The sequence below is a fragment of the Balaenoptera ricei genome, chromosome 16 (genome assembly GCF_028023285.1).
Source record: "Balaenoptera ricei isolate mBalRic1 chromosome 16, mBalRic1.hap2, whole genome shotgun sequence".
NCBI lineage: Eukaryota > Metazoa > Chordata > Mammalia > Artiodactyla > Balaenopteridae > Balaenoptera > Balaenoptera ricei.
In genome coordinates, this window is record NC_082654.1 from 65,561,502 (window position 1) to 65,581,336 (window position 19,835).

Consider the following 19,835-nt stretch of genomic DNA (forward strand, 5'->3'; position numbering starts at 1 on the left):
GGTGCAGTTTTGATCCCTGGTCAGGCAATTAAGATCCGCATGCCGCATAGTGCAGCCAAAAAAAAAGACTATCAAATGGCTTTTTTCCCCCCTGAACAACCATCAAGCTCAGTATAGGATGTCACTAAAATTTGTAACATGTTGCTGCTATAAGTCATGGAATGTTACTTTATAACTAGAGTTAAGAAAAGTTTATCATTTTACCAATGATTTCTTTAACTAACTGAAACAAAGTTGTAGATAAGTGTGCACAGAAAAAAAATCTTTAGTAACCCTGTTATCTTTCATTTCTTATAGCTTAATGAATTTTTAAGATAAACAGGGTAACTCAATTGTATCTAATTTGGTAGTTTTAAACCCTCACTAGTGTATGTAACAATTTACAAATGAAGGGAATAGTTCTCAAAGATACCAAGTAAATTTCCCTAGGGGGTGTTTTCCCCTGTCTTGGCAAATTTTTTTTTGTTTCTTTGTTTCCTTCAAAGTATACGCCACAATTTGTAATTTATTAATTTGTCTTTAATTTTTTTTGGCCTTTCCTCAGCAACATTTAATCTCCTTGAGGGCTGAAATCAGTTTGGTTTTACACACCATTGTAGCCCAGCATTTAGTATGGGCTAAAAAAGTATTTATCGAATGTTAATAATACTGTTGTTCAAGAAACAACACATATTGAGCATTAACTGTGTGCCAGGCAATGATGGTACTAAATATTTTGAATAACACTGTCATGTAAATCAAGACCACATATGAATGTGATTCATTTACGATTTGATTCTCCTTTTAAAACGTTTCTAAAAGACTTATCACTATAGCTACACGTCAGTGTCATGTCCTTCTCTCCCAGTGAAACATGTCTTATTTACCCCCATCCCACCCCCTGCCCCCCCAACAACGACTCGTTCTACTTTTATCAGCATCATCAAGGAAGGAAGGAAACAGTGAAGAACAGGGCTGCCAGCATAGAAGCTAGCAGGAAGATCACTTAGTTTTCTTTTTTCTTTTTTTTTTCATTTCTAAATCATTTGTAGACAGTTTCCTGGTTTAATATCCACTGACATTTCTTTATATTTGTTCACCCAGTTCTTCCAAATAATACTTTGATGATATTTTATAATCAAATAGCTAGAAAAATGTCCCTTACCAGACAAGAAATTACAGAATGTATAAATGCAGTTCATTCTCAGGGATACCCACACTTTTTATTTTGACATGATTTTAGATTTTCAGGTAAGTTGCAAAAATAGTATAGAGTTCTTATATAAACTTCACCCAACCCTGTCTAGTGTTACTTTCTTACATAATCATGATTCTGGTACTATTTTTGACCCTACCATACTGACCCTGTGGTCAGTAGTGATGCTGAATGTATGTATGTTTGCTTTGCCCTTCAGGTCCCCACTCCAACTTCTACACCCTCTTACATGACAAGGGAGGTGGAACAAGATATATTTCATCATCAGTAGGCTCCCTTTTTCCTTTTGGCTTCTGATTGGCATCAACCAATGAAAGCAGCAGGAAACTGGATGGCAGAGTATTTATTTCCATACCCACCTCCCCATGACTTTCTCTTCAAGAAAGATCCCATTATCAAAGGCCACACAAAAGCCCCTGCCCCTTCAGGCCTAGGAGTGGCAATATCTCTCTGCTGTCATTAGTCCTGGGATGCTCTGCCATCCCTAGATTTTTCTGAACCCTGCCCACACCTTTTAAACAATCCCTTTATTAAATTCTCCCCAATACTCCCAACTGACTGTGTAATCTGATTTTCTCTAGGGACAGGGACTGACAACCTAACCAAAGTGATATTGACTTTCTCCCACCCCGAAACACAAAATAGTGATTATTTACATAAATGTTTCGACCGAGAGGAGTTCCAAACCATGCCACTCACAAGTACAAGTTCATGAATCAAGGCCTGAAATCATCTCACACCTTCACCTTACTCAAGAGTCAAGCAAACATAGCACAGCTAACCTGCTTCCATCTATGAAGACAGATCAACTCCAGTGATCAACAAGAGCGCCTGAGCAGGAACCTGGTCCTTCAGCCCCAGTGGGGGCAGGAGTTTGTGCTGAGCTCCCCCACCCTCACCCCCATCATTTGGTACCCATTCTGGCCATTAGAGTGCTTTGGACAGAAACTGTCATTTCAGCTCGAGGAAAATGCTCTCTGTAGTCTGGGATTTGAGATCACTATGTATAGTTTTAAATTTTGAACTGTAATAGAATGCATACAGGTTTTTGATATAGATAATAGATAATAGATTGTTTAAAGATGAGAGGTGTGAGACACACCAGGCAATTTCAGCCCCACAACTGGATTCAGTATTTAGTTAGCAGGTTCAGAGTAGGATGAGACAAGCTTCAACTCTATTCCCAATTTCCTTAGTCAGACTCTTCATTTATCCAACTACCTCCCAATAGATGAAGATGAAAATGAGTCAGGATACCTATGGGTAGCAGCCACCCTGACTAAGAGCAAGGGACCCAGGAGATGTGAAGACTTAAGAGGCCAGAGTCAAAGGAAGAAGAGTAGATCTCTGGCACAATGCCAAAAGCAAAGAAAGCATTATGAAAGGAAACCAAGTTGTAACCTGTAGATTCCCGTGACTGATCCCCTGGGTAGCAGCCAGCTGGAATGTTAAGTTCTCACCCATAAAATCCTAAATGGAAAGTTTTACTTTTCCTCCACCCTCCCTCCCAGAAGTTGGATTTAGTTTTCTTAACATCTCCTTCAGGGTTATATAATATTCTACACTTGTTCTAACTATATTTTACACATATCAAGCTAAAATCTGAAAGTATTTGAGCATTTCTACTGTGGAGCAGAGAAACAAAGCTTTCTTTGAAAAAGAACAAAAAAAATCATGCCCAACAGAAAATTAAAGAAAACATTTAAAAATGCTAACATCAGGAAAAAAATTAATTTTTTCCTTTTAGAGCATTTCTCTACTCTTGTACAACAACTGATAACTACAGAGGAAGTGAGCAACAGTTTGGTTCTGCTTGCTGTGGCACATGAATTCCAGCCATCCACAGGCACTTATTTCTTTTTAAAAGTCAGGGTCCACTGCCATGATTCAAAAAAGCAATACACAGTATATTTACTTCTGAAATTTATTTCAGGTGACAGGACACCCACAGACTAACAAAATAAACATAGAATTAAATAGTATTCCCAAAGTCCAATTCTACCTTGTAGGAAAGGCAGGTGATGATTTAGCTACCAAGATTAGTCCATGTTAGTTTGTCCATGCAGTCTCCATCCCTTTCTTCCATGCTCTTTCCCACCCCACGCTACCCCCCACCACACAAATTTGAGAGCCATTTATAACAGCAGGACTAAAACTATTTCTCACTTGAAGATTTTAAGACAAAACACCTGAGATGGATACACCCAACACAGAAAGTGTAAAAAGAGATTAAGAAATATACTTGGGGATTTTAAGGATATTCTTCTATAATTGGGGGAGGGGAAAGGATTAAAAGGGGGCAGGTGGATCAATATGCAGGAGAAACACAGAGAAGGGTCGAATTTACCTTGAAAATAACCAGTATTCTATTTGTCCAGGCCCAGTGAGAATTTGTGCCAAGCAATTTCATTCATTTCACAGTGCCTGGCACATTGATGACTGTGTGGTAAATATTAAATAAATACTTGTTGGTTGATGAAAAATATACATGGCAATGCTGTGTACACACAGGAAACAGAAACTTAAAGTGGTCAGACAGATTAGAAAGCAATGCAAGGTTTGGTTCTGCATGTCAATAGCATTTTCAAGGTACACGACTGAGGAAACAAATGAGATTTTAAAATATGCTATATCTATAGTTCAAACATGTTGTTCCTCTATGAGTGCCAAAACTTTATTTGCAAAAGAAAAGCTAAGATTAAGGTAAGATATTTTCAATTATATATACACAATATAATGTTAAAGACCAGTCATTTTATTGTTTAATATGCCTTCTTGAATTAAAAAGGTTGACTGCTCAGGATACTTACATTCATAATAGCAATATACCACTTGAAACCTTTAACACATAAGCACCTATTTGCTAAAGCTAGTCTTGAACTTTTAGTAATGTCATATGCTTTTAAATTAACCATTTTAAATACTGTACAAAGCTCATAACACAGACTGCTAGCTTATAACTGAATTAGGTAACTACTGAATACTCATTAGGCAAACTACTGAAAATAAAGAAAACATACACATTCCTGCCCCTCCATGAATGCCCAAATTCAAGATGATATAATGAGAATTTGGGATTAAGCAATTGTAATTTGGCTGTAAAACCTCAATGGCTTACACATTTTAAGCTGAACTAGAACCTCTAGGCACCTTTTCCTTTGGAAAAATCACACATTTTAAAATAGTGTCTAATGGAAGGTCCATTAAAATCACAATGGATCATAGCTGTCAACTTTAAATAGTGTCTTTCTCCTTAAGAGCTGAAGTTTACACACTGGTGCAACACCACAAATGCAGATGCTACAAAGGGAGCTACAAAAAAAAGCCACAAATTTTATTCACGACACTTGCATATAAAGTTTTCTTTCTGCAGACTCGTGTGGAGTTGAAAATAAAGGATGCTAATATGCATATTATGCAGCATATCAAAAAAAAAGAGAGAGAGGGAGAGAGAGAGAGAAAGAGAGAGAAAACACTTTAGTTGAGTGAAAATTCATTTATCTACTGAAAATCTGGGAGAATTTACATCCACTGTACTCCAAATTTACCCCTAAGTGACAGAAAAATACTATATGAAATGGAAAAATATTAAATATGAGTTAATCAATAGCTGATTACCTTTAAAACTTTGGGCTTCTTTTCCCTCTGGGGCCTCTTGTTTTCCTTTATAACCTAAAAAAAATCAAATTGCAAAATGAGCCTCCGTATAAGAGAAAAAAAATTAGCTCCCACCTCCCCCCCCCAAAAATTTTTGGCTATTCTCTATAAAACTACTTATACCATCTAAAATCATCAACATGTTTGCTAGACAGAACCTAAAGAGCTTATGTAAAATGTATACTTCAAAAGTCACTGAAAAAAAGCCTTGCATAAAGATGAAGTAGGGAAATACCCTTTTTTCCCCTTAAAGTCTGTCTTAATTAGCCTCTGCATTCTTCACAGCGAAGCCCACGAGGTAGCCATCTTGCTCGCTTCTGCAGAGGAAGCCTCTACAGTTGAACAGTTCTGCAAACTGCTTTTTGGTATTATTATCATGGTGTTTAAAGGCAGCCCTGGCCTGCCAGCACTGTAGACGTGCTGGGCATGCCTTTTGCAAAAACAGCCCCACAAAGAGTGCAGCCAATGGCAATGCAGAGCTTAGCAACTCCAAAGTGATCTTCTCTGCCTAGCCTTCCTAGACAAAGGATCTCCTGTGCGGCTCCGCTCTCACCACAGGACACAGGCAGCCACAAGCTGCGACATGGAGTTCGCTGCAGAGGATCTGGTCGCGCCGAAATCACAGGAGGCTTCAGCAAAAACACAATGCACACAAATCCCCCAGGTCTCCACCATCGGATCGATGGCGGATTCTCCCTGATTAGTAACCTCTTGGCGGCTCCGAGGGCAGGTCTGCGCGGGGGGAGGGGTGCGCGGTCCTGCCTTTAACGTACAGGAGATATAACTGAGCTGAGGGGGGCATTTGGGCTTGCTGAAACTCTGGAAGGTATTGTGCATTTTTACTTTATAAGGCAAGGCTAAATATTGGCGATATTTAAGGCAGGGAGGTTATGTGAGGACAGTGTAGGCTCAGCTGTTGGGCTGCGTGTCTCATTCCTCGGGAACCACACCTCTCTGCAGCAGGCGCTTTGCCCAGAAACACAGCAATTTGATTTCTGTCAATAAATGTCCAATGATAAAGGCGGATTAAAAAATAATAATAAAGCCACTTAAAAGGGAAAGGACAGGATGAGGACAAGGAGAGGGGGAGGAGTTTTCAAAATACACTTGCCACTCTGAGTGGCTGGAGATTTCAAAAAGATTTCTCTCTCTTGCTCTGGACATTTCTGATGACCTTCATTTCCCAAAGAAATCCATCCCTTCCAGAAGGCGGATTCATAACTTTGGGACAGAAGAAGCACCTCTGGCTCCTCTGCCTCCCAAGATCATCAACTGTCACCGAGCATCTCTCCGCAGAGCTGCCAAGCAAGTCCCCACGTGGAGCCTGTCTGTGCACGGGCTGATGGACAGACACAGCCATTTACTTCCCAGGGATTGGGAGCTGAGCCAGAGGTGGAACAAGCAACCAGCCACACTCAATACACCTGAACTGCCCCCATGCCCAGTGGGTGGTAAGCACTGGGAGAGCTGGGCACCACAGTTAGAACTTGCCAGACCCTGGGAATGACAGAGCCAGAGGAGTTTAGCCCCTCCCTTCAGCCTCCCGGACATGTAACAGTGGCAGCAGACGAAGAACCAGGACAGCTGTTTGAGCTGGCAGGTCTCAAGGTCACTGCCAAAATGCAGTGCAGAGGCCAGTCAAAGTCCCATCACAGCCACCTTGACAGCTGCACAGATCTTGGGAAGACAGCCTCAGCTCCATCCTCACAGGGCCAAAGTTTCAGCAGCACATTTGGGGGATTGGCAGGAGGGCCTCACTGGCTGCTCAGCCAAAGATGGGTTTTCCACTTGCAGTTGGATTCAGAACAGATTCCCACAACCAGAAATCGGGAACAGAGAGAGGGCCGGAAAGCCTGTATTTCATCACCCTTGATTCCTAGCCTTTCAGTCTGCCACAAAAGCACGCTTTTCTTGTTGGAATGGGAAGTCCAACATGCATTGTTTCCCCACTTTAAACTAACTCTCCCTCACCCACCCACTTTCAAAATTTTTAACAAATGTAAGCAGCAAGCAAAACCAGTGGATTTTGACCTAACCACGTCCACCACGGCAACTTTAAGCATACTGAGCCCACGCTAAAAAGCTCTCTGTGGGGAATGAAGCAACCGTGAAATGAATGGGTAGAAAAACAGGACCAAATACAAGATTTGAAAATGAGTGCAAAACCTTTTAACCCTACATTTCTTTCTCTTTGGAGATTTTTGTGTGTGTGGTAAAATATACATAACATAAAGTTTTCCATTTTAACCATTTTAAAGTGTACAATTTAGTAGCATTAAGTATATTCACAATGTTGTGCAAGTATCACCACTTTCCATTTCCAGAACTTTTTCATCATTCCAAACAGAAACTCTGTACCCATTAAACAGTAACTCCCCGCTCCCGTGCTAACTTCTGTTCTACTTTCTGAGTCTATGAATTTGCCTGCTCTAGGTACCTCATATAAGTAGTACCACACAATATTTGTTCTTTTACATCTGGCTTATTTCACTTAGCATAATGTTTTCAAGGTTCATCCATGTTGTAAGATGTATTAAGAATTTCATTCCTTTTTAAGGCTGAATAACAACATTTTGTTACCCATTCTTCTGTTGATACACTTTTGGGTCATTTCTCCCTTTTGACTATTGTGAATAATACTGCTATGAACATGGGTATACAAGTATCTATTTGAGTCCCTGCATTCAATTCATTTGAGTATATACATGGGAGTAGAACTGCTGGATCATATGACAATTCTGTTTAATTTTTTGAGGAACCACCAAAAAACCACCATTTTCTGCAGCCAAACTATTTTTTACCATTTTACATTCCCATCAGCAATGCATACAAGGGTAGCCCTACATTTCTTAAAGTGTCTTCCATTTCAATTACAGATTACGCCTCTCCCCTTGAATGGCCGAATAACATTTTTAAAAAGCATCAACATTTTCCCAGGTTGATTGCTCACTATTTAGTAAAATGGCCATGATATATTAAGCTATAATTATAGGGGACTTCCCTGGCCGTTAAGCAGTTAAGACTCCGCGCTTCCAGTGCAGAGGACGCGGGTTCGATCTCTGGTTGGGGAACTATGATCCCATGTGCCGTGTGGCGAAAAAATAAAACAGATATAATTATATATTTTAAATCATTTTATTACCTGTGTGATCCATATGTTTGCCTCAGTAAAATAAAATCAGGATCAGAGTGTTAGGTCTACTGAATATCCACACTGGTGAGAGGTCCATTTTTTACAGCCCCATGGACAGGCGTTTTCACTGTATGGGATACTCATGAAACCACACAACATCGCACTTGGCAACCTAAGCAAACATCGAAGGTCTATGTTTAGTGTTCTGTAAAATGAGTTAATAATAAAGCCAAAGCTCATCCCAGCTAAATGAGGGTTAATGGAAGTGACCAGAACTAACATTAACTCCAAATATCCAACTGATACTACACCATGAGGATCTATACTTGTTTGGACACAGAGTAGATTGGTAACATCAATTAGTTGTGACCATCTGTTCTAAATCCTATACCTAGCGATTTGTCCATCTCAGCTCAAGGCTTAGGTGACATGAACTTTGATGGAGAAAATAATCAGAAATTACTAGCAGAGAAAGTGGAGGTCGAGAGCCATTCCCATTATCTTATTATTTAGGGCAAAATGCATACAACTAGATCCAGTTGAATGAATGACAAGTTGAGAAACTAAGACACATTGTGTTGTAGTCCAACCTATTCAGAACTTATTTTTGTCACTTAAATCTATTTGTTTTTCCCACAAGGAACCACTATTAAGTTGCATGAGTTACTTAATTTTGTAATAACTCAAGTGTATTAGGTTTTTTCAAATATTACAAAATGAGATCTATCTCTTTTCTCTTAAAAGTCACATGATTACAGAGCTAAAAAAAGAACATTAGAGAAAATTTAGGTCATAGATAAACTGAGGCCCAAAGAGGTAAAATTACTTAACTCAGGTTACACAGCAAGTTAAAACCTGAACTTGAGCCTGAATCTAACCATTTACACTGCTCTCTCTATAATTCCTCTTCATTACTCAACAATAGAATTTGCAAATATCCCAAAAGAACCATCTTCACACACAAAAAAAGGGACTTCCTTGGCGGTCCAGTGGTTAAGACTCCACGCATCTACTGCAGGGGGCACGGGTTCAGTCCCTGGTCGGGAACTAAGATCCCACATGCCGTGTGATGCGGCCAAAAACAAAACAAAAACAAAAAACACTTCAAAACCACACCCTTAGTTATAAAAATATTGAATCACTATGTTGTACACCTGAAACTAATACTGTAAATCAACAATACTTCCAAAAAAAAACCCCCTCACATGCATCGTTTTTAGGCTAGAACAGCAGCTCAAGAAGATTAGTATTTTTTTCCTAATATTTGTTTATTTATTTATTTGGCTGCACCGGGTCCTACTTGCGGCATGTGGGCGTTGCGGCATGCAGGATCTTTAGCTGTGGCACGTGGGATCTAGTTCCCTGAACGGGGATGGAACCCGGGCCTGGAGCGAGGAGTCTTAGCCACTGGACCACCAGTGAAGTCCAAAGAAGATTAGTATTTTTTTAAATTAATTAATTAATTAATATATATTTTTGGCTGTGTTGGGTCTTCGTTGCTGCGCGTGGGCTTTCTCTAGTTGCAGCAAGCGGGGGCTACTCTTTGTTGCGGTGTGCAGGCTTCTCATTGCGGTGGCTTCTCTTGTTGCAGAGCACAGGCTCTAGGCGCACAGGCTTCAGTAGTTGTGGCTCGCAGGCTCTAGAGCGCCGTCTCAGCAGTTGTGGCACATGGGCTTAGTTGCTCCGTGACATGTGGGATCTCGCTGGACCAGGGCTTGAACCCGTGCCCCCTGCATTGGCAGGCGGATTCCCAACCACTGCGCCACCAGGGAAGCCCTAGGTGTATTTTTTAAAAGATAATATTGTGTGCCCTCAGAGATAAATTTATGAATAATTTCAAAATCCTACTTCTCTTTCTAAACATAAACAATTCTGTACCCACAAGAAACTAGACATACAAACACTGCCTAGGAGGAGTCTTCTTCTAAATTAATCTCGAGTTATTTACTATTCCTCAAAATTGACACCTGTGCAGCACAAAATCCTTCCAATATTAGCCACACTCTGGTCTCCCATGAAATCCTCCTATATGTCTCTTCTTATTTACTGTTGGAGACATAGCTTTTGCTGTGATACTTGGTTAAGATATTCCAAGTACCACCTTTTGTAAACTTCCAATCAATATGAATAACAAAAAAAAAGGCAGCTCATACTTTAACAATTCTAATGGAGATCTTAAAGTTAGGTTGATTTTATGTCATGTGAGACATAGGAACCTGAAAGGCTAACACTGGAGATCTCAGTTTTTAATAGTGAGTGATTGAGTCGATCCCCTGGCACAGCTTTTCCCTGGCTTCCCTCCCCCACTTCCTTCCCTGAGGCTTATCTGCAGTAATGCTTTTTCCCTCTAAGGGGCCTGGTCTACCAAGTATCCAACTCCATTCTCTCTAGCAGTCCTGCTTACTGCTGGTAAAAATAACTGCTCTTCAATAGCAAGAACTAAGGAACAAGTAAGCAAGCAGTGATCTTCAGCAGCTGCCAAGTGAGAACAGTTGACAATGAGGTGAACCATAGATAATGCCAGAGACTAAATGGGGCTAAAATATCACCTCTCCCCAATTTCTTCTCAGCAATTCGCAGTACTAACTTGAAACTGACAAGTCTACTCCCTCTATTACAGTCTAGATCCATAATTTGAACAGCGAAATCCAATAACAGCATCTATGGCTTTTTGTCAAAAACAAATCACAAAGGATGCTGCAATTTAGAAAATTTTCCCCTTTTGTGAATGATATATTGAATGCTTCTTATTATTCCTAGTCTGTCCTGTGTATTTTATAATTAATGTTATTCTTTTTTTTTTTAAAGGAAGTTCTGTACCTTCGGGCTCCCTCTCTATGTTATTCATGCAAGAGAGCTGACTCTAGAGAGCATTGTACCCTCAGTTTTTTTTTTTGTTTTATTTATTTATTTATTTATTATTTTTTATTTTTGGCTGCGTTGGGTCTTCATTGCTGCACACGGGCTTTCTCTCGTTGCGGCGAGTGGGGGCTACTCTTCGTTGTGGTGGCTTCTCTTGCTGCAGAGCATGGGCTCTAGGTGCGCAGGCTTCAGTAGTTGTGGCATGCGGGCTCAGTAGTTGTGGCTCCCAGGCTCTAGAGCGCGGGCTCAGTCACTGTGGTGTACGGGCTTAGTTGCTCCACAGCATGTGGGATCTTCCCGGACCAGGGCTCGAACCTGTGTCCCCTGCAATGGCAGGCAGATTCTTAACCACTGCACCACCAGGGAAGTCCAATACCCTCAGTTTTTGATCTAATAGCAAAATCCTAAAACTGTCTTGTTTCACGGAGAAGCTCAAAGCATTTACACACATACAACTTCTTTCTGAGAAAGTTAGACCTAGGTGTCTCCTAAGTTTAGCAAAATCAAGCCAATTTGTTAATTCATGTTTTTACAATGAAATTCCCCCATTTAATAACCAAAAACCGTTAAAACAATAGTGTTGTTTTAAAACAAGTGTTGGGCACTTTCAATATGCAGACATGGTGCTGGGCTCCCCGCTCCCCCCCCTGGAACGTACCATCTCAGGAGAGACACAAACAGATAATTATTATGAAGTAGTATAGAATGGGGATGAGCCCAGAAATCTATGCAAGACCAGAGAAGGCTTCCCAGAGGAAGTGACATTTATTTCCACTGTAAGTAGGAGTTGGTTTAACATAGAGGGACAGAATAAAAGTATATGCCCCAGATGGAGGTAACAACATGTACAAGGACACTGGGAGCACTGTGGCTATTGACAGTCACACTATGGGGAGAAATGCATATAAATAGATACGCTACAACATGGGCATTAATGCTGGTCATTGAGAATGCATATGAAGAGATGTAATCAGCCTTAATTCTCTACCATTCTGGTTTGAAATATTTCTGTTCCATCCTTCAACTTTCCATAATTGGTCCTTTCAAAAGACAACAATGATACCCCTGTTAAGTTGTTCATCACAAACAGCTACCTTTTCAAGAGAACTAAGGAGAGGTGACTGGTTTATCCTAGGTCTGAAACCTTCGTATTTTAGCTAGAAAAACCCCTCATGTAACTAAGTCTCCTAATCAGAGTAAAGCAATATTTTGAGAATAAGTGTATGTAGGTTTTTGTTGAGATGAGATCAGTAACTCAGGAAGGGTTAACCTCTTTAGTTTTTGAACTAATTTACTCGAGTCCCACACAATCTATGGAGAAGCAAGATTTGCCTGCCAAGAAATGTTACTCTTTCAGCTGGGTAACTCTGGTTGTACTGGAGAGATGCTTCTGATGTTTGGAGAAAGGGATGCCCTTCCTTTGTTCATTCCAGAAATAGAACAGAGAACACCAGCTATATTCGAGGCACTGCTTAACACCTGTGGAATCTCTGACAATGAATAACTTTTCCATTGAGCTTAACTCAGATAGAGAGAAAAAACAAAAAACTTGACATGGAGCCCACAATATTTATAATTATAGAATGCCTAAAATTAATTTTTTCTAAAGTCTGTTTGACTTTCTTGATATCCAAATACTTATTCAGTGGGCACATTAGCTCTTGTTGAAACTAAAATAAATAAACAGTCCTTGATATTCTTACCGGAGGCTTTTTTTTTTTTTTGGCCGCAGAGCATGTGGGATCTTAGTTCCCCAAACAGGGGTCGACCCAAGGATGAAACCCGTGCCCCCTGCAGCGGAAGCACAGAGTCTTAACCACTGGACCGCCAGGGAAGTCCTAGAGACATTTCTTCTAACTTGAGATTACCATTTCGCTGTCTGAGGGGATCCTTTTGAGCTTCTGCAATGTAAAGCCCTTTAGGAATAACTTGTGGGATCAAGAGGAGATATATTTGTCATAGCAAGAAAACAAAAAAGTTATTTTCCCCACAGTCCACCTTAGAAATCAACAAGTATGGAGCTCAAGGTTATACCCGTGTTAACTGTGCAGATTTAAATGAAAAACTTGCCTATCTTTATCAGGAATGCTTTAGCCTAAACGATTATAATGGCATTTCCATAGATAACTCTTAATGACTAGTTAAGAAAATGCAATTTCCCCCCAAATCTGTTTGATTTACCTGACTTCCGAACACTTATTCAAAGTGTACATTAGCTCTTGCTGTTTAAAATAAAATAAATGGTTCTTAATGTTTTTACTAGATATTTATAACCTGTGAATTGGTATTTTCCTTGCTCATAACAACAGTTCTTTCATGCACATCATTTGAGAATAAGTCAAACTGCATTCATTGATGCTGTGATTGTTTCCAACTTTATGAATATATACCATATTTTTATAAGGCTACTTTTGCTAATCATCATAATAAATGAAGCATTAGTGGGTTTGGGGAGGGGGTGGTGGGGATGAAGGACCACTATACCTAACAATTCTCTTAATCATAACTATGTATGTGATAAAAGAAAATTAATTTAGATTTTTTGAAAAGAAAGTATTATTTCTTCATGGCTTGTCCACCTTAAGATGTTATATCATACAATATCAAAATATCTTATACAAGATCAGTACGTCCTTGGTGGGATCCAAATCCCAATGATGCTTATTAACTATGGGACCCAGAGTAAGTTAACCTCCCATAGACTCAGTGAGGGACAAAGCTGACTTTAGGGTTAAATGCTGTAATGGCTATGAAAAAAGCTTCTGGTATGGCAGCTGACTTGCAGGTGGTTCCACTACAGCAACGGAGAATGATGGCTGTCACATGAACATGTACAAATAAACAAGGTATTAAGCAATTAAAACTCATTTAATATAAAAATGGAGATATTCAAGCAAATAATATTTTGGGACATTGGAACCTCTCCCAGATAAGTCTAGTATTAACAAGATTTCTGCTAGAGTTAGGGCGTGCTAATTTCACCATACCATTAATAACATAATCTTACATTTATTAGTTAGAAAAGAATATGAAACTTTCACTTCCAGTGATAACAAAATTGATAATTTGAAACAACCCGCCAGCTGAAGACAATTAGAAAAACTACACAAAATAAAAAAACATCTCCTTGGAGGCATAGGAGAGTGAAAAAATTTACACCATAGTGTAGAATTAATTATCATCCCAGGATTCAGAGGGTAATGAGGTCCAGGGAGGGTAAAATTTTCTTAGGTAAAAATTAAAAATGGAGAAAAAAAGCTAAAAAGATTGTTAAAGAGAAGTGTAACCTTGAAATTAAAATACAGAAGCAGGGCTTCCCTGGTGGCACAGTGGTTAAGAATCCACCTGCCAATGCAGGGGACACGGGTTCAAGCCCTGGTCCGGGAAGATCCCACATGCCACGGAGCAACTAAGCCCGTGCGCCACAACTACTGAGCCTGCGCTCTAGAGCCCGCAAGCCACAACTACTGAAGCCCGTGTGCCACAACTACTGAAGCCCACGTGCCTAGAGCCTGTGCTCTGCAACAAGAGAAACCACCACAATGAGAAGCCTGCGCTCCACAACAAAGAGTAGCCCCCGCTCACTGCAACTAGAGAAAGCCCGCGTGCAACAGCGAAGACCCAATGCAGCCAAAAATTAAATGAATAAATAAATAAATTTATTTTAAAAATAAATAAATAAAATAAAATAAAATACAGAAGCAGTGGAATTGGCAAACTCAAAGAGTTTAAATAGTTGATTTATGTCAAAAAATTATATTTTTGCAAAATGAACCTTTAAGTTTTTTTTTTTTTAATTTTTATTGAAGTATAGTTGACTTACAATGTTGTATTAGTTTCTCTCTTTTTTTTTTTTTGGCTGTGCCGTGTGGTATGCAAGATCTTAGTTCCCCCACCCTGTGCCCCCTGCATTGGGAGCACGGAGTCTTAACCACTGGACCATCCAGGGAAGTCCCTAGGGAGCTTTTTTTTTTTTTTTTTTGGTGTGTTAGTTTCTAGTGTACAGCAAAATGATTCAGTTACATATATATATGCACATATATATATTCTTTTTCAGATTCTTTCCCATTATAGGTTATTACAAGATACTGAATATAGTTTCCTGTGCTATACAGTGCTATATAGTTTCCTTGTTAACATGAACCTAGTATAAGATTCTTACACAACATGTCTTTCAAAGTTTCAAAAGTCTAAAAGACAGCAGCAATCACCTTAGCAGGGCTATCCTCAACCAGTCCACATTTTGGTCCCACTTCTCTCTATCTTCCAGGTTCTTCATATTTGGCTTGTTGCCCTTGCTCAGAAACATGGTGGTTAATTTTATTTATTTATTTATTATTTTGGCCATGCCACGCCGCTTGTGAGATTTTAGTTCCCTGACCAGGGATCGAACCCTGGTCCTCAGTAGCTGAAGTGTTGAGTCCTAACTAATGGACCTCCAGGAAATTCCCGGGAACATGGTGCTTTAAATGAGCACTTACCATCCAAGCCAAGGGCTCTAATCCAAGATCAACTGTGTAGTCTTAGACAAGTTACTTGGCCTGTCTAAGCCTCAGTGTCTTACTTCATACATTGGGGGAAGAATGTATGTTTCAGAGGATTATTACAAGGATTACATGAGATAATGAGCATGTCAGTGCTTAATACAGTACCAGGCACTTAGTAAGTACTCAATATATAATAGTTGTTATTAACCCCTTCAGATATCAATGTTTACTACATACCAGTTCCACGTCTATGACTAGTATCATTTAATTCAACCAACATTTGTTTAGTGGCTACCAAATGACAAGCATTACACAATGTTTGTGTCCCCCCAAAATTCATTTTTTGAAATCCTAAAGCCCAATATAATGATATTAGAAGATGGGGCCTTTGGGAGATGCTTAAGTCATGAGGGTAGAACCCTCATGAATGGGATTAGTGCCTTCTAAAAGAAGCTCCAGAGAGTTCCCTAGCCTCTTCCACCATGTGAGGACACAGTGAGAAGGCACAAACCATGAACCAGGAAGTGGGCCTTCACCAGAATTCAACCATGCTGGTGCCTTCTCCAGAACTATGAGCAATAAATTTCTGCTGTATATAAGCCACCCCGTCTGCAGTATTTTGTTATAGCAGCCCAAAATGACTAAGACAGACTTGAATAGACACTTCTCCAAAAAAGATATACAAGTGGTCAATAAGGACATGAAAAGATGCTTGATATCATTAATCATTAGAGAAATGCAAATCAAACCCATGCTGGAATACCACTTCACACCGACTAGGAAGGTAATAATCAGAAAGTCAGATAACAAGTTTTGTTGAGGATGGTTGAATCTAAAATGGTACAGCTGCTTTGGAAAACAGTTTGGCAATTCCTTAAAGTTAAACAAAGAGTTACCATATGACCCAGCAGTTCCAATCCTAGGGATATACCCATAATAACTGAAAACACATGTCCACAAAAAAAACCTGCACACAAATGTTTGTAAATGCATTATTCATAGTAGCCAAAAAGTAGAAACAACTCAGAAGTCCATCAACTGATGAATGTTTATACAAAATGTGGTTTATTCATGCAATGAAATATTATTCGGTCATAAAAGGGAACGAAGTACTGATAAATGCTATGACATGGATGAAACTTGAAAACTTTATGCTAAAGTAAAAGAAGCCAGATACAAAAGACCAAATATTGTTTGGTTCCACTTACATGAAATGCCCAGAATAGGCAAATCCATAAAGACAAAAAGCAAATTAGTGGTTACCAGGAGCTGAGGGAGAGAAGAATGGGGAGTCACTGCTTAATTATACTGAGTTTCTTTTTTGGGGTGATGAACGTGTTCTAGAATTAGATTGTGGTAAAGGTTGCACAACTTTGTAAATATACTAAAGACCGGGAATTCCCTGGCGGTCCAGTGGTTAGGACTCTGTGTGCACTGCAGGGGGCACTGGTTCTATGTCTGGTTGGGGAACTAAGATCCTGCAAGCTCTGCAGCCAATATATATACCACTATTGCACTATTGTACACTTTCAAAAGAGTGAATTTTATGATACATGAATTAGATCTCAGTTTTTTAAAAAGAAGAAATTATTTGATTCTCCTTTATCATAATGGAAAGAGTGCCTCTACTACTTGCTAGCCAGGGGAAATTAATACATTTTTTTAAAGTGGGTTTCCATTTCCTAGTCTGCTAAATGAGAGTCCTAATACTTAACACTTCATGGGTTACTGTCAGGATCAAATATGGTAACATTAAGCCTTCTAGCACAGTGTCTGGCCCATAGTAGACTCTCAATAAATGGTAATTTTCCCCTTTTTCCTTTCCTTTGCCAGTTTCCTGCACTGCAAGTCAAAGAAGTTTAAATTTTGTTAAAATCTTACATACCTAATTATCAATGAAGACAAAGTTCCCTGGTTACTGACTTTTTTAAAAGAAATAAGTTAAACACTACTTTGTTTTGTTTTCCTTGTTTTATTGATTTTTGTTTGTTTTGACATCTCATAGTGTACCAGAAATGTCCCTAGAAAATGGAAGTAGGTGAATAAAGAAGGTAATTTAATTTTATGTTGCCTAGCAGACAAATCTCCCTGCAAGTCTGTGTTAATTCCTAAACAAGTTACTTACTCCTGCAAGAGTGGAGGAAACTAACCCACACACACACACACACACACACACACACACACACACACACTTTTCTCTCTAAATCTAAACTGGATCAGCTCCCTCCAAAAGTCCATGGCTTGGATCAACTGTGGGCTTCCACTGTCTTGTCCTCCCACTTCCTCCTGTCTTGATCCTACTTTTGCCCTTTAACAGAAAACTCACCACAAAATGGTGTTCCATATGAAATATGATACGAAAATGAGCTGTGTAGTGTAAATGTCTAGAATATGGCAGAAACACCAAAACCCTCTCATTATACAAGGACAAGAAAATAACTGTGGCATCGTCTCGCCGGAAACCACAGCTATAATTCTGCATCACATGGGAACAGTGAAACCAATTCATTCATAATCCTAATCCTCTTGCAGGAAAAATGCATGTGCAGATACTGTGAATGGTGTGTACTGGCTACTTCTGAGGACTTTAGTTACTTTCCTCTAAGTAACGTGAGTCAAGCAGCAAGAGGGAAATGGGTGAAAGTAATGAAATGAATAGGCAAATCTCTTCAAGGATAAAACAATAACCACCACATTAAGCACCTACTATGTAGCAGGGACTCTGCCAGACCCTTTGTAGACATCACTTCTGCTCCTCAGGCATCCCTGCTTCAGGGCTCTATCACAATGTTACAAATAGATCCATTCTCACACTGAGGACCACATGGTGGGAATATAGGATCTTAGTATAACTTAACCAGAGTAACAGTTGTCAATTTCACTCCTTCAAAGTCTTAAAAGATTGGTGTGATCCCCTTACTTGTTTTTACTTTGGGGAGTAGGAGACATGATTTATATTTCTGTGAAATCTAATGAAAGCTAAAGACCATCTCTCCAGAAAAATGCATATAAAACAATATGTTACATATAATTTTTTTTTATAAATTTATTTATTTTATGTATTTATTTTTGGCTGCGTTGGGTCTATGTTGCTGTGCACGGGCTTTCTCTAGTTGCGGCGAGCGGGGGCTACTCTTCGTTGCGGTGTGCGGGCTTCTCATTGCAGTGGCTTCTCTTGTTGCCGAGCACGGACTCTAGGCACGTGGGCTTCAGCAGTTGCGGCGCATGGGCTCAGTAGTTGTGGCTTGCGGGTTCTAGAACGCAGGCTCAGTAGCTGTGGTGCATGGGCTTAGTTGCTCCGTGGCATGTGGGATCTTCCCGGACCAGGGATTGAACCCGTGTCCCCTGCATTAGCAGGCGGATTCTTAACCACTTCGCCACCAGGGGAGTCCCTACATATAATTTTGAGGGGATGGGATCACAGAGCACTGAAGCCCATCCAGATTAAAAACCTCTGATGTAGAAGTTCTAACTTTATGATTTTTGAAACATCATATGAAAGACAAGTGTTGGGACCATTTAAACCAGGATCAAATTAGTCTTAGGAACTCTTGTCTAGCAACCAAAAAACGTGGAAAATTTAGTGAGACTAAAGCACTAATATAATAATAATAATTTTAAAATTCTGGTTTTTTCCATGGTAGCTAAAAATACACCAAGTACCTAATCTGATCTGGCTAGTGTCCAGTCATTTAGCTACACTAATGAGATATGCTTAAATGCTGGCTCAACCCCCATCTTTGAGAGGGCATGAAGATGTGTTTACCAGAAAAAAGGTAAAAGAAACTTTAGTTTCTCTTTCTGAGAGAATGAAATAGACCTGACTTTCCAAAAAATACCTGTACTACAAACTTTAGGTTTCCGAAAGTGGTAAAGATTTTGAAACCATTAGGCAATAATAAATCACTAACAAAATACTAAATATTTTGGTTATGCTAATACTTCTAGCTTGAAATACAGGACTAGTAGATTCCAGTGTCAAGAACATAATTTGAGGGGACTTCGCTGGTGGTCCAGTGGTAAAGAAACCTCCTTGCAATGCAGGGGACGCGGGTTGGATCCCTGGTCAGGGAACTAAGATCCCACATGCCCTGGGGCAACTAAGCCCGCATGCCACAACTACTGAGCTCTCGCGCCTCAACTAGAGCTGGCCTGCCACAAACTACAGGGCCCACGCGCTCTGGAGCCTGTGTGCCACAACTACAGAGAGAAAACCCGCACGCCACAACTAGAGAGAAGCCCACACACCACAACAAAGAGCCCGCACTGCAACAAAAGATCCCGCATGCCGCAACTAAGACCTGACGCAGCCAAAAAAAAAAAAAGAACATAATTTGAAATGGGACCCAAAATAATTCATCCAGTCGTGAAAAGCAATTTAGTAGGTTATGTTCATTTACCCAAAGGAATATGATACACATACTTTTTAAATCTTTACAAATTTTTACTTACAAGGGAAATGTTGATGATATACTGAGTTAAAAAAAGAAGAAAAAATTTT

General features: G+C 39.7%; 1 protein-coding gene across 7 annotated transcripts in view; it reads right to left on the reverse strand.

The window, feature by feature from the left end:
* The window catches only part of TET1 (tet methylcytosine dioxygenase 1), a 144,740-nt gene that overhangs the window by 87,660 nt on the left and 37,245 nt on the right, over positions 1–19,835 (reverse strand). For 4 of the 7 annotated variants that reach the window (XM_059900045.1, XM_059900049.1, XM_059900044.1 and 1 more), the window contains one exon: positions 4,814–4,867. The exons of 1 other annotated variant lie outside the window; for it this stretch is intronic. In XM_059900045.1, coding sequence (XP_059756028.1) covers positions 4,814–4,867 — 54 coding nt within the window. Of the gene's footprint in view, positions 1–4,813; positions 4,868–5,087; positions 5,352–5,405; positions 5,447–19,835 lie in introns of those variants that run through there. 2 more of the 7 variants (XM_059900051.1, XM_059900050.1) reach the window with 2 other exon arrangements.